This window comes from Pristis pectinata, chromosome 30 (genome assembly GCF_009764475.1).
Source record: "Pristis pectinata isolate sPriPec2 chromosome 30, sPriPec2.1.pri, whole genome shotgun sequence".
Lineage (NCBI taxonomy): Eukaryota > Metazoa > Chordata > Chondrichthyes > Rhinopristiformes > Pristidae > Pristis > Pristis pectinata.
The window spans coordinates 8,159,229-8,174,266 of NC_067434.1; the positions used below are offsets into that span (position 1 = coordinate 8,159,229).

At 40.7% G+C, this 15,038-nt stretch overlaps 1 protein-coding gene across 3 annotated transcripts in view; it reads left to right on the forward strand.

The window, feature by feature from the left end:
• The window catches only part of LOC127584646 (transmembrane protein 150A-like), a 70,930-nt gene that overhangs the window by 27,801 nt on the left and 28,091 nt on the right, over positions 1 to 15,038 (forward strand). For all 3 annotated transcript variants that reach the window (XM_052041484.1, XM_052041483.1, XM_052041485.1), the window contains 2 exons: positions 2,209 to 2,292; positions 9,332 to 9,399. In XM_052041484.1, the coding sequence (XP_051897444.1) occupies positions 2,209 to 2,292; positions 9,332 to 9,399 (152 nt within the window). The remainder of the gene's footprint in view (positions 1 to 2,208; positions 2,293 to 9,331; positions 9,400 to 15,038) is intronic.

Consider the following 15,038-nt stretch of genomic DNA (forward strand, 5'->3'; position numbering starts at 1 on the left):
CTGGAAATTCTCTTGAAGATCCCACTTTATGAGGTCCTGATCTATCCATATCTTGAAGTCAACAGATAGAAGTCATACAAGTTCCATTATATTCAATGGCTTTACCAATGTTCTTTCACCACTACATTAGCATTTTGGAAAACATGATCAAGGAATAACATCAGCCAGGTGTTGGTTTCTGCAGGACCATGCAGAAGATCTGCCTCTCCATCACAATACTGACAGTTAGGATACTTGAGAAGTCTTGACAAAGGTCATGGATGCTAAGGAAAGCTTAACAATTTACTTTACAAGCGTAGATCACAACCAGAAAGGCTCCAGCTATCTACTAGTTAATATAAGTACTGCTCACATCACCTTCAGTAGGTGACTGTAACCTTACTCACAACTCTTCAAGACAACCTGCCCTTTCATAACACTCAACTGTTAACTCAGCACCTACACCGAGTTCCAGTGTGCTACCAAGTGAAGGTACCTTTGCACACTGTGATACTTGCAGTACAAGCCACAACACCATGCAGTAACATAATTAATCTTCAGAATTATATATATATCAGTGAATCAAATATTCATAATTCAGACAGACACCTAAACACTCAATAACTATAACATTGATCACCTTTGTCTTCCTTTTAGTGCATCCTCCAAATACCTTTGCTTTGTCCACTACTTCTTTGATATACTTCCCCATGTCTGCAGTGGAGCTGGTGAAAACCTACTCTCTTGCAGTGGAGGTGACCACAGATAGTTGTGAAGGGCACAACAGGCAGAAATGAGTCTAATGGGCAGAATGCATCAACTTTGTATGAATGTCACAGTCCAGGCTAACTGGTTAAGGGGCAACTGTGAGAGAATTTTTGGAGTATCAGTGATGGGAATATGAACTTGTCATTTTGAATGCCAGAAGATTCTTGCCCCAAACCCACTCAGAATCCCTTAGCTAGGGGATTAGGTGGCCTTGGAATCTGTGATGATCCTGTCCTTTTCTGCCATTGACTATAAATAAGATATTGTTATGCTACTTTATTGGAATTTTGGACCATATTCCTTTATGAAACTCATCTCTTTATACATGAAAACAATCTCAGAACTTTCATCTACTTTGTAGTTTGGTTTGACTAACAGATATACACCAAATGCAAACTGGAAAATCTATTTATTCCTCTATTTGCTTGCTCGAACAAATGTAGACTTACAAATGCTTTTATAAAACTTAATTCTCATGAACTATTCCTTGTCTTGTAAACAGAATTTCTTGTGAGTGTCCAAACAAACTCTTTTTAAATCTCTTACTAGCAGTAGCATACTTCACAGCTGTGCTCAGATGACCTATTCCATATTTGTTTTAATTTCCTGTTCCTTATCAATAGCCTCCCATTTGGATACTAATGCATAACTTTGCTTTCTATCTCTATGATGCATATCAATTACTTCACATCTTTTAGGACTTATTATGAATTGTCAAAAGAAGCAATTTCACAGGGCTGAAGTGTTATGTAAAATCTCCTGTTATTTGCTTAAAGGCCTGAAGTTTCATATGTTATAGTACTTGATCAATCTCTTCCTATCATGTGTGTAAAGAGAAACAGTTACATTTCTGAGAAGGTCTTCAACCTGGTAACGTTTAACTCTGATTCTCTTTCTGCAGATGCTGCCTGACCTGCTGAGTGGTTCCACTACTTTCTATTATATTTCAGATTTCCAACATCTACAATTTTTTTTCATTCATCCCATCATTTCCTCATCTTCTTTTGTGGCTGATTCATGTGCTTTGACTAAATATGTGTTTCAAGAGTGAAGCAGTGCCAGGTTTGTTGCCGACAAGTTGCTTAACGGAGCTAGTTCCATCTGCCTGCATTTGGCCCATATCCTTCAACATCTTTCCTATCTATGTAACTTTCCAAATGTTTTTAAATCAGACAATTCTACCCACCTCTACCACCTCCTCTAGCACATTCCATATATTCACCACCCTCTGTGTGAAAAAGTTGCCTCTCAGATCCCTTTTAAATCTTTCCCCTCTCACTTTAAACTTATGCCCTCTAGTTTTGGACTCCCCTGCCCTGGGAAAAATATTTTGGTTATTCACCTTATCTCTGCCCCTCATGTCTGAGGAGATGAAAAAAAAGAATTTCCTTTCTGTATCCAGCCTTAGCGTGGTGGTGAATTGGAAATTATTGCCTCAATATCTCTTGATTCTCTCTGTAGGACCTACAATGACTCTTGTGATGAGAACTTTGTCCAAGATGAACCTGAAAGATGTTGCACATTAGATGACATCCCATTGGTCAGGTAAGATAGCACCGAATGTTACTCTTTGAAATTAATGTCAATAAAAACTTCAGTTCAAAATCAGAGAGGGAGACAATCCATTTTGCCAGTGGTTCTTTGATTGAGTGACACAAATATTCCCATTCTGCTTCTATTTCCCCAAAATCTGGCAAGTTTCTTCTTTGCAGTTATTCTCTCAGAAAAAAAAGCTTTGCTTTCACACAACACTGCATAGGTCAAATATAGACAAGGAAACTACCTGATTAACACCTACTGTCTTCCTTCAGCTGATGAATCAGAGTTTTCCAAGTTGAGCAAAATTTGGAAAAAAGTAGCAAAGGCACTGAATTTTCTCTGTGTGGTTGACATGAAAATGGCTTGGTAGTATCAATACTAATTGATCTGGCCAAATTCTTAAGGACATTTTCAGCAGGTGGTGAGCAAGGTAACACGAGAAATAAATTAACTTGACACCATCTTGTCAATCTGTTCCAGAATCACCTGTCCATTACATCATTGGTAGGAATGACCACTGCACAGTTCTTGTGGAGACAAAGTCCCATCTTCACATCAGGGATTATGCATTATGCTGTGGGGCACTGCCATTGTGCTAAATGGGATAGATGTAAAACAGATCTGGCAGTTCAAAACTGGGTGCTTTGAATCATCAGTGGCAAAAGAAATATAGTCTATTACAATTTATAATCTCAAAGCCCAGAATATTGCTTATTCCAGACTATAATTAATTCAGGGGATCAACCCTGGTTCAATGAGCAGCAGCCCCAGGCATCCCGCTGAAGCTGCAACACAGCAGTCCATTCCTGCTAAACAGCAAAAGCAGCATGAGACAGAAAGAGCTAGGTAATCTTGCAGCAAACAGAGCAGTTCAAAGCTTTGCTGTCCTGCCACATCCAATAGTAAATGCCAGTGGTCAATTAAACAACTAATGGGAATAGGTGGGCCCAAGATCATGCCCATCCTCAACACTGGTGAATGACTCTCATCTTGACATCCCTTTCCAGTTAATGAGTACGATGGAATACTCTCCATTTTCCTGTATGAGTGCAGCTTCAACAACTCAAGCAATCATGTTCAGCTAGATGCCAAATGGATAATCCATCTCGGCTTCCTCCCAAGATCTCCTCCATTGCAGAAGCTAGCCTTCGATCAATTCAATTCACTCTGTATGATATCAACTAACAGCTGAAGACACTGGATGAAGCAAAGGCTTGGGACCAGACAACATCTTACCTGTAGTACTTAAGACTTGCACTCTAGAACTAGCCATGTCTCTAACTTTACACTACAGTTACAACATTATCTGACAGTGCAGAAAATGACCAAAGTATGTTCTGTCCACAATATAAAGGATAAAATGCATTCCAGCTAATTCGTCCCCAATAATTCTCTTCTCAATCATCAGCAAAGTAATGAAGATGTTGTTGACAGTGCTATAAACTGGCACGTACTTGCTTATAACTTGCTCACTGATGCACAATGTTCATTTTAGCAGGATCATTTGCTCCTCATCACAGCCTTAGTCCAAACATAGACCAAGGAGCTGAAGTCCAAAGTGAGTTGAGAGTGACAGCCAATGACATCATGGCAGTATTTTACCGGTTGTGACCTCAAAGTTGAAAATAAAGTCAATGGGAATCAAAAGTGAAAGACCCCAATTGTTGGAGTTATACCTTGCATTAATGAAGAAATTGTGCCTGTTGGAGGTAAACTGGGTTCACGCAATGAATCAACTGGACATTATACCAGTTCACATTTAGCTCTTTGTTTGAATTGCATTACAATTGTGCAACTGGAGCAGGCTGGCCTGCCTCTTGGTTGGATTTGGTCAGTTTTTTGGTAGCAGAGTAGTTAGCTGCTTTGTTGAGTGCAACTGGTGGAGTGTGCTCAAGCTGGGCAAAGTCTGTGCTGGCATGTTATCAGCATTGTTGGAGCTGCATTGTTCAGGCGGATTTGTTTATTCTTTGTATAAATGTTATAAAGAGAGCTATTGCAGTAGGCTGTGCCACTGTAGGCATCTACAACTTCCTTTCAATTTCAATGGTTTTCAATTGGTGCTTTGAACATATGGACTCGCAGATTGTCCTTGGGTCATGTCATTAAGATCTTTCAAAGTGCCATTTAATGCTTGGTAGTGTTGTATGTTGCTGAAGGTTCAATAAAAGTGATGCTACTCAATCGGTAATTCTCAAATCTATCTTCAATGTACTGAGTGAGATTTAGCATCTGGCTGGTGTATGACTTGCTCAGTTGGATGAGTTTGCTTGGGGATGAACTATACTTCCAAAATGTGTGGGAGTCAATCCAAAATGTAAACTTATCGGTCTTGGTTTCTTGTATCAAGTTACAGCCCGGCAATCCAACTGACTTTTGTTATATCTTCATCATCTGTTGTGATTGCAGCAAAGACCTGGAAAAGTTCTGATGGAAGGTCATTGATCTGGAATGTTGACTCTGCTTCTCTTTTAATAAATGCTTCATGACCTGCTGAGGGTTCTAGCATTTTCTGTTTTTATTTCATCTGTCGAGGTGTTGAATTCCATAGAGCATATGATCAGTGGATCCCAGGTATTTGCTTAGTTGATGCCAGTATTTGTCATGCAGGTTTCTGTTATTTATGACTAGTGCCCTGGTATTTATATAGTGTCCAGTACTTTTTCAATACTCATCCAGTCAATACTCAGTTTTTGTTTTAATTTGTTAAAGATTTAGAGGTTTTACTAGCTCTTCCAGCATTTATTGATCATCTCTAACTGACTTTGAACAGAGGGGCCATTTCAGAGTGTAATCAACCACATACCTGGACATCTAGGATCACACATAAGCTAGACCTGGTAAGGACAGCAAGCAATGTTGGGTTTGGAAGGCCCTGCTTGATACTGCCATGTTTTGTTTTTCAGCAACATCCTCAGATGATGAACTGCAAGGCGCTTTGTAAAGCTTTCATCCTGAGACTTCCCTAGATCAGAGGATTAGATGGTCATGCAATCTGCTGGAGGGCAGAATGCATGATAGATCTCTTGTATTTGTCTAGTTAGTGCTTAGATTTTTCCAGTAGATCTCTGGTAACTGTCTATTCAATGCACAAATTTCCAGTCATATATAGCAGCCCAGTATTTTTTTCAGTAGATCTTAGTTCTAGTTTAGTTAAAATGCAGTATTTATCTGGTCAATTCCTGGAATTTGTTCAGCTAATATTCAGTATTTTATTAGAACCTTGTTCCAAACGTAGTTTGTGAACCAGTTGCTGGTACTCTCTTGTGACTCCTGCAAGCCTTTGAGATCATCAGAAGCTCATCCTCCAACAAAACCAGGAATGGTATAATACCACTTTAAATATAATTAGAAACATGTGATAGAACTTTAGCATGTAGTATCAAATAAAAGTCCTGCTGCATGATGATTTATGTCATCCATGGTCACTCTATAGGTTACCTGCACTATCACATCATGCACATGGAAGTACACCTAAGCATTTTGAATTCTGTGTGAAGCTTGTTAATTTGCCAGGTTTGAAAGATGTGACACCAAAATAGAGATTTTAGATCACATTCTGCTTAATGGTAAATGCTCCACAACAGAAATTTTGGGACACAATATTTTACTTATTTTTCTCCATTCACTTCTCAAAATTTTTCGTAGTTTCTCTTTGCACTGTGCCTTGCCGATACCAGTTAAATAGCCTTCCCCTCCACACAGAGGTTCTGTTTACGGTGAGCCCAATCTCTCATTTCACGGCATGATTGGTCTAAACATTCAAAGTAGCAGCAGAACAATCTTCATAGCCAGAAAGGATAAAGCATTCAGTCTATCTATGTAGGAGCATCTACAAGAAAACTTGCAGTTGTATAGAAACTTTTGCAATAGAGAAATGTCTCAAGGCACGTCAAAGGAACAATAACAAACAAAATGAATTTCAGGACCTGGAGTGCCAGGAACCTCAGGGAGAAACACAACAGTGACAAACCTGAAGGCCACTCTGTTCTCATTGCAGAGGAACTCAGATACTCTGATATTGACATTGCCACCCTCAGTGAAGCACAATGAGCAGCTGGCTAGTTTAAAGAACAAGGTGGCGAGTACACCTTCCTCAGGAGGGGTAAACTGGAAGAGGAATGTTGTCTTCATGGAGTGAGCATTGCTATCAAGAATGAGTTAGACCAGAGTCTTAATTCTACACCTGTGATATTGGTGGATGACATGATCATTTGACTCATTCTCACACAGATTCAATAAGTTACAGTCATCAGTCCATATGCACCGACTGAATGCTTTGAATGAGGGTAAAGAAGGCTTCTACTCTTACTATGAATGTAAGGTATTCCTGAGGTTGTGAGGTGTTCCTGGATTGAAATCTCCAATATTTCTCAAGGGAAAAGAAACATCTCCACTGGCACCAGAAGGCAGAAAACCAATGACCTAAAGATCATGGATGGAGAGAGTTTAGGAGGCTCAGTAACTCACCAATAGTCATAACAGACGTGGATTCTTTAGTGTTGTCAAGGCCATCTATGGCTAAAGACCACAGGCTGCACATAACTAACAGACAAAAATGGGAATAAACTCATCATGGACCAAAAGGGAGCCAATACCTACTGGAAAGAACACTTCGAAGACCCCCGTAACTGTGGCTCTATCCTTGACCTGAACACTCCTAACTCCATCCTACAGTAATAAATTTGGTCCAGCCTTGCCGCCACTTCTGACCGACAAGGTGATATCCAAATAAACAAACAAATAACAAGACGTCTGAGCAGACAGTTCTAAAACTTGGCCGAGAAGATTTTCAGTTGTAAACCCACAACCTCATTGTCCACATCTAGGAAGAGGAGGATAGGTCAGGAAACCTCAGAGATGCTGTGATCATTACTATCTTCAAGAAGAGAGAAAAGTCTGACTGTGGCAGCTAAACATGCTACAGGAATAGTTATCGCTAAGATCATCTTCAACTACCCCTTTTCAGTGGCTGAAGATCTATTCTCCAAATCATAGTATAGACTCTGTTAATCTTATGGCATGCTGGACGTGATATTCACTGCATGACAACCCCAAGAATGACACAGAAAGCAGCATCACTAAAGAATTATAGACTGAGAGTACCACTTTAACCACGCATTCAGGCAATGCATTCCAGATTCTAACTATTCTCTGGGTTAAAAAATTCTTCCTCAGATCCTCTCAAAACAACCTATATCCTCTCGCTATTGACACATCTGCTATTTGGAAAAGATTCCTACTATCTACCCCGTCTATGACCTTGTAATTTTATATACCTCAATCAGGTTCCCCTCAACCTCCTCTGCTCCAAGGAAAACAAACCTAGCCTATCCAGTTTCTCATCATAAGTGAGATGTTCCTTCCCAGGTGACATCCAGGTGAATCTCTTCTGCACCCTCTCAGTGCAATCACACCTTTCCTATAGTGTAGTTACCAGAACTGCATATGGTACTCAGCTTTTGACTCCATCAATTAAGAGGGCCGATGGAGTACCATCCTCAAATATGGCTGCATGCAGAATTGTGTCACCATTATGTTTGCTTCGTGATGGCATGCAAACCATGATCCTAACTAATGGGTCTACAACAGATCCAATCTCAATAAAAACCAGAGCCAAACAAGGCTATGTCATTACCCCAACACTGTTCTCAATCTATCTTGCAGTAATTTTGCAATTGTTCCCCAACAAACTTTCTATGGCACAGCTACTCTTCAATGTATGACAATTGCACTCCAGAACCAAGGTCACCCGAACCTCAATAGTCAAGCTGCAGCATGCAGACAATGCTCACATTTGCACTTGCACAGAGGCTAAGCTCCAAACCATCAATGACTTGTTCATTGAAGCATGTGAGACAGTGGGCATTAACACTACATTGCCAAGACAAAGCTCCTCTATTAACTTGCCCAATGCCCTCCAACAGTAAAGATTGATGGCAAGACCCTAGAATATGTGGAACATTTATAAGATAAGATATTTATTTATTAGTCACATGTACATTGAAACACACAGTGAAATGTGTCTTTTTGTGTTATGGAGAATGTGCGGGGGACAGCCCGCAAGTGTTGCCACTCCTCCGGCACCAACATAGCATGCCCTCAACTTCTTTGGAATGTGGGAGGAAACCGGAGCACCCGGAGGAAACCCATGCAGACACATGGGGAGAATGTACAAACTCCTTACAGACAGTGGCCGGAATTGAACCCGGGTCGCTGGCGCTGTAATTGCATTATGCTAACCGCTACACTACAGTGCTTCCCATAACATGCCTATATATTTCCTATAACACTATTAATAGAACAGATACTGCTATTGAAAATTTTGCTGAAGCAATTCTGTAATCAAATCTCATTAAAAAGAGTTTGATTTACCCTTGAGACATCAGAATGTGATAAAAATAAGTAATAATGTTTGATACTGTAGGGTGTTTTTCTGTGTGTTGTGAGTCATAATATAGGTTTTAAACATCTAACTGTATTCGCAAAATTTACTGAGGCAGAAATTGCAAATTGGAAATTTTATTCCCACATTTTTTAATAATATAGGAAATTCAAGTGTTTGCATTGCCTGTCCAGATGGAAAACAAATTTTTGCGATGTGTCTTTAATACTGTCAATATCAGTGTACATAAGGCCAGAAACATGACTCCACTCCAGCTGATGAGACTAATAGCACAATTTGTGGATGGCAAGACTACTGAATACCATCAATAGTTTGGTGATTGATGAGGCTTTACTGAGTGGCATGCTGTGGTATGCATTAGAGATGTTACTGCCAGATAAGCAGCTGGCAAGTGGAAGGTCAGACACCAGTAATACCAAATAATTCCAACTGTAGTGTCAAGGATTTATAATCCAAAATAAGCCACACCTCTAGCCATGCTGTAACTCTGGCAGCTTTCTGATAATGCACAAAATTCCTCATGTTTTTGCCATGATCAGTTCAGTTGAAAGTTCATGAAGCTGCTTTTACTTACACAATGTTTGCTTTTGTTCAGAACCTTTTCTCTCTCTGTCTCTCTCCCTTCTTCCTCTCCCTCTACAGTAAGTGTGGCACCCTCCCTCCTGAGAGCTGTCTCTTCAGTTTGATCTGCAACATTGGTTCTTTTATGGGTAAGTCCTACACTAAAGTATAATGGAAGTAGGGCAAATGACTATCATTTGCTCAACTTATTTTCCATGTGAAAACAATGCTCATTAGCTTATCGTGTATGATAGTGAATAATCAACCCAAAGTTTGTGATATCAAAAGTGGTGCTGCAGTAGGTGCAGCTGTCTCACAGCTCCAGTGACCCACTTTGATTCTGAACTCCAGTGCTGTGTGGATGCTCCAGTTTCCTCCCATATCCCATATGACTATGTCTCTATATTGCTATGGCTCTCCTAGTCTCTCCCACTCCTGCAGCAGAGCCAGCTGTGATGCTACAAGCTTGGCTCCTGTTTCTTTCCTCTGGGAGACCAATGCCCCTCAACAGTATCCAAAGTGGTATATCTGTTTGAGAGGGGGATGGCCACAGGGAACTCCTACATTACCTGCATGTACTTGCTGCTCTGCTTCATGGTCATTCATAGTTTATTAATCCTCTGTCATTACATAGCACCCAGACTAGAATTTCTCAACATATTGGTCCAAAAAGCCATTGTGAATGCACTCTAGAAATGCCTCATCTACATCATTATTGCTAATTTGGTTTGCCCTGTCTGCACATCGATTAGTCACTCATAATTAAAGTTGCACCCTTATTTCATGTGTCTCAGATCTCATGCTCAATACCATCCCCGACGTAACCACGATTGTTTGGGGCTCTATATACAATCCCCACTAACATTTTCTGACCTCTGGTGTTCCTTAGCTCTACCCATATAGATTTCACATTAGGATTCTTGTAGTTAATGTCCTTCCTTACTATTGTACTGATTCCCCCTTTTCACTAAAAAGTAGAACCACCCTTACAAAACCCAAGATGCCCATTCGCATTTCATCTGCCAACTACACCATTTCAGAGCTAATGGAGAAATTCAATTAGTTGGCTTGGGAAGGGATTGTGGCTGAGATACTTGCCCATGCAGGTAGTGGGTTTGGAACTTTGGAGTCAAGTTTGGTTGGATGGGTGGTTTGTAATTATTGAAATATTACTGTATGCAATTGGGCTGGAGTTCAGTGATTGGAAGTGGGGAGAAAACCCAAGAATACTACATAATACTTGCAGCACAGCAACAGACCATTTGGTCCAACAGTTCCATGTTGTTGTTTATGTTTTATTAATACATTAATGTTTTGGAAGATGGGTGTTACCAGCAAGGAAAATGCCCTTCTTGAATGATTCCCTCTGGTGAAGATACTCTCACAAAGCTGCTGTGTAGTTCAGGATTTAGACTCAGCAACCACAAAGGAACAGCAATATATATCCAATTCAGGAATGTGTGATGTTTGCAGGAAATCTGCAGGTAGTGGTGTCCCAAAAAAATTTATAGAAAACTTTAGCCATGTTTTCTGTGATTTCTCCATGGAACTCTACAGATGTTATTTAATGTCACCTTTGTAGCTTCTTTCCTTTTTATGCTTGGCATGGTCTAGTTTAACTGACATTCTTCATGTAAATGAGTTCTACTCACCCAAATGTTATTCCCTCTCTGATATAATTAAATTCTCTAAGCTAGACTTTTAACTTGCAAGGGGTTTAGTGATATTTATGCAGTGAATTTTAAACTGGTAGTTTAGTGTGAGCTTAGTATGCGTGTTGTTTTCAGCCAGTTTTGAGAATTCAGGAGCATACAACATCCTGCATTATTACCATATTTTAAAGGATCAGTCTGTGGCACATTATCCCAGATATTTCACAATAAGTAGCAGTTCACAGCAAATGCAGGGTTGATCATGGGTTCAGAATTATGCAGACAACATAAAGAAAGGACATTTAGATAGTTTACACCACACAGCCCATGTAATGAGGCCATGATTCTGTGACCTTTCAGGTCACCATTGCCAACTAGTTGGGCATATAGGATTGCAGAATTATCCCTCGAGGTTGTTTGCTTAACTCCAGTCAATGCCCCTGAGGAAACTGACTATACCTGATTTTCTTCTGTTTTTTGTAACACCGGAGCCATTGTGGGGCATTTACCCCTTCCTGTAACACAATCCTTAGAGTGTTAATCATGACTTGGTGTAATACCAAATTCTCTCCCTATTATTAACCTTGTAACAATGTAACCCGTCATCTACCAAGATTCCAGCTATGGCTCAGTTACTGGCAGTCTCATGTCTCAGCTAAAAGGCTGGGTTAAAATCCTATTCAAGGGACTTGAACCTAGAGCAGTAGTACTACACTGTCAGAAATGCCACCTTTTGGATGTAATGCTAATTCAAGGCCTTCCTGCTGTGTGAAGAGATGTAAAAAAATTATATTTTTTAAAGAACTAGAATGTTCCATATGTAGCGGCTGCTACCGCGATGTGAAAGCAAGACACTAGTCGGTGGGCTGCAGAACAAAAACTGATTTATTTTCCTGCCTTGTGCGGGCCTTTTAAGAGGAACGGTTCCCGCCCACCGAAAACGGAAATGACGTATGCGCTACGTCAACAAACTTTTCCCACGCGTGGGTTCTCCCTGTCGCTCAGGGAAGATGAAGGCCCAATGCCATCTTGGGCCTCGCCGCTCCGACGACGCGCGACCCGACCGCCGAGCTGGTTCACTTGCTCGGACGGTGAGTCGCTACACATACATATATATCCTTCATCAACATCTAAAACAAATTATCTAGTCTTTTTATTCATTCTATTTATCAGAGCACAAATTGGCTGCCACCGTCTCCACATTGCAGTAGTGACCACATTTCTAAAGTACTTAATAAGCTGTAAAGAAGCTTGAGATGGCAAGAGGTCGTGAAAGACACTGTAGAATGCAAGACTCTCCTTGAGCATTACTGACCCCTCAGTTCAAAATTAACTCTGTGCACAGTAGTAATCCATCAATTCTGCAACCTTTGTACATCATTAATCCTTTTGTCATAGAGCACAGAAATGGGCCCTCCGGCCCACCATATGTCTGCTGAGCATCAAGTATCCATCTATACTAATCCCATTTACCAGTACTTGGTGCGTATCCTTCTATGCCTTGGCCATTCAAGTGCCTGTCACTACACACCTTAAATGTTGTGAGAGTACCTGCCTCCACCTCCTTCTCTGACAGTGCATTCCAGACTTCAGCCAGACTCTGGGTGATTAATTTCTTCCTCAGATCCCCTATAGACCTCTTTACTTCTAAGTTGCCTGGTCTTAGACATCTCTGCTATGGGGAAAACTTTCTTGCTCTCTAACTTATCTATGCCTCTTATAATTTTGTACACCTCTTTCAGGTTCCCCCCTCAGTCTCCTCTGCTCCAAGGAAAACAAACCCAGCCAAGTCAGCCTTTCCTCGTAACTGAAATATTCCATTCCAGGCAACATTCTGGTGAATCTCCTCTGCATCCTCTCCAGTGCAATCACATCCTTCCTATAGGGTGATGACCAGCATTGTACACAAGTACTTCAGCTGTGGCCTAACCAATGTTCTATAAAGTTGTCCCAAGACCTCCCTGTTCTTATATTCTATGCCTTGGCTAATGGAGGTGGGCAGCCCTATAGCTGCTTCACCATCTTATCTACCTGTGCTGCCACCTTCAGGGATCTTTGGACTTTTTGTTTGTCAACACCCCTCAAGGCCCTACTATTTATGATATATGTCCTACCCTTATTAGACCCCCAAAATGCATCACCTCACACGTACCAGGATTAAATTCCATCTGCCATTGTGCTGTCCAATTTACTAGTTGATCAATATAATTTTGTAGACTGTCTACTCCCCTCACTACCAACAACACCACCAATTTTTGTGTCATATGCAAATTTATTAATCATATCTCCTACATTCATATCTAAGTCGTTAATATATATAATAAACAACAAGGGCTGTAACATCATTTGCTGCAGTACACCATGGGTCACAGCCTTCCAATCGCAAATGCCCTTCTGTCTCCTATTACCAAGCCAATTTTGGATCCAATTTGCCAACTTGCCTTGGATCCTGTGTGTTTTTGGACCAGTCATTCATGTTGGACCATGTGAGAGGCCTCACTGAAGTCCATGTAAACCAAATCAACCACACATTACTCATCAATCTATCTAGGTATCTCTTGAAAAATCTTATATAAATTAGTCAGACAGAATCTCCCACAAACAAACCTGTGCTATCTCTGATCAATCCCTACCTTTCTAATTGTAGATTAATCCTGTCCCTCAAGAATTTTTTCCAATAATTCCCCAGCCACTGGTGTTAGACTAAATGCCTTGTAATTACCTGACATCCATGCTGCCTTTCTTGAATGAAGGTACCATATTTGCTGTCCACCAGTCACTTGGTGCTTCATCTGTGGCCAGCAAAGATTTAAAATCTTCTCCCTTGCCTCCCATGGTAGCCTAGGATGCATATCATCAGGCTCTGGAGATCTACCCGCCCTTTTACCTGTCATGACATCTAATACATTCTTCTTTTTAATCTTAATGTGGTCTAGAATTTCACCATCCCAGAAAATCCACCTACAATGTCTTTTCTCCGTCATGAGTAGAGATGAAAAGTATTCACTTAAGACCTGACCTACATCTTCTGACTTACGCACAGATTGCCCCTTTGCACCATAGTGGGTCCCACTCTTTTCTTGATTATACCACCTTGCTCCTCATATACTTATAAAGTGCCTTGGAATTTCCCTTAATATTACTCCCTAATGATATTTCATGACCTCTCTTTGCCCTCCTAATTTCTTTTGTAAATACCCCCTGTATACTCCTGAGGGATCCCCACATCTGCACTCTGATTTCCCTGCTCTAACTACCATATGCTTCATTTCTTTAATCAAACTTTTGATTACCCTCAACATCCAGGGTTTCCTGGACATGCCGCCCTTACCCTTCACCCATACTGGAACATGTTGGCCCTGAACCCTCACTGTTTCACTTTTTAAAACTCCCACTGGTCAATGTAAATTTGCCTGCAAATGGCTGTTCCCTGTCTATGTTTGCCAGGTCCTGTCTAATGATATTGAAAATCAGCCCTCCCCCAATTCAAAGATATAATTTCTGGACAATCCTTACCTCTTTCCACAAATGCTTTTAAACTTATCGAGCTATAGTCACTATCACCACTGACACTTCATCCAGTTACCCGGCCTCATCCCCTAGTATTAAGTCTAGCATTGCCCTGTCCCTAGTAGGGCTATCTACGTACTGACACAAAAAAGCTCTGCTGGATGCACTTTAAATATTCCACCTCATCTAATCCTTTCAAATTAAGGCAATCCCAGCTAATTTTGGCAAAGTCCCCTACAACTATAATTCTGTTCCTCTTACACCTCTCTGCATATCTGCACCTCTATCTCCCACTGACTGTTGGGGGGCTTGTATTATAATCCCAGCAAAATGATCACCCCATTTTTATTTCTGAAATCTAACATATGGCCTCAGATGATGAGCCTTCTAAGACATCCTCCCTCATATCTGCAGTGATGGACACCTTTATGAGTATTGTAATCCCTCTCCTCTTTAACATCTCCCCTTATCACACCTGAAATTTCTAAACTCTGGAATGTTGAATTGCCAGTTCTGCCTTTCTTTCAACTATGTTGCAGTGATAGCAATGTGTTGATCAACATTCTAAGTTCAACTGTCTCAGCAGTTGGGCTCTTTGCGTTAAAATAGATGCAATTTAGCATTCA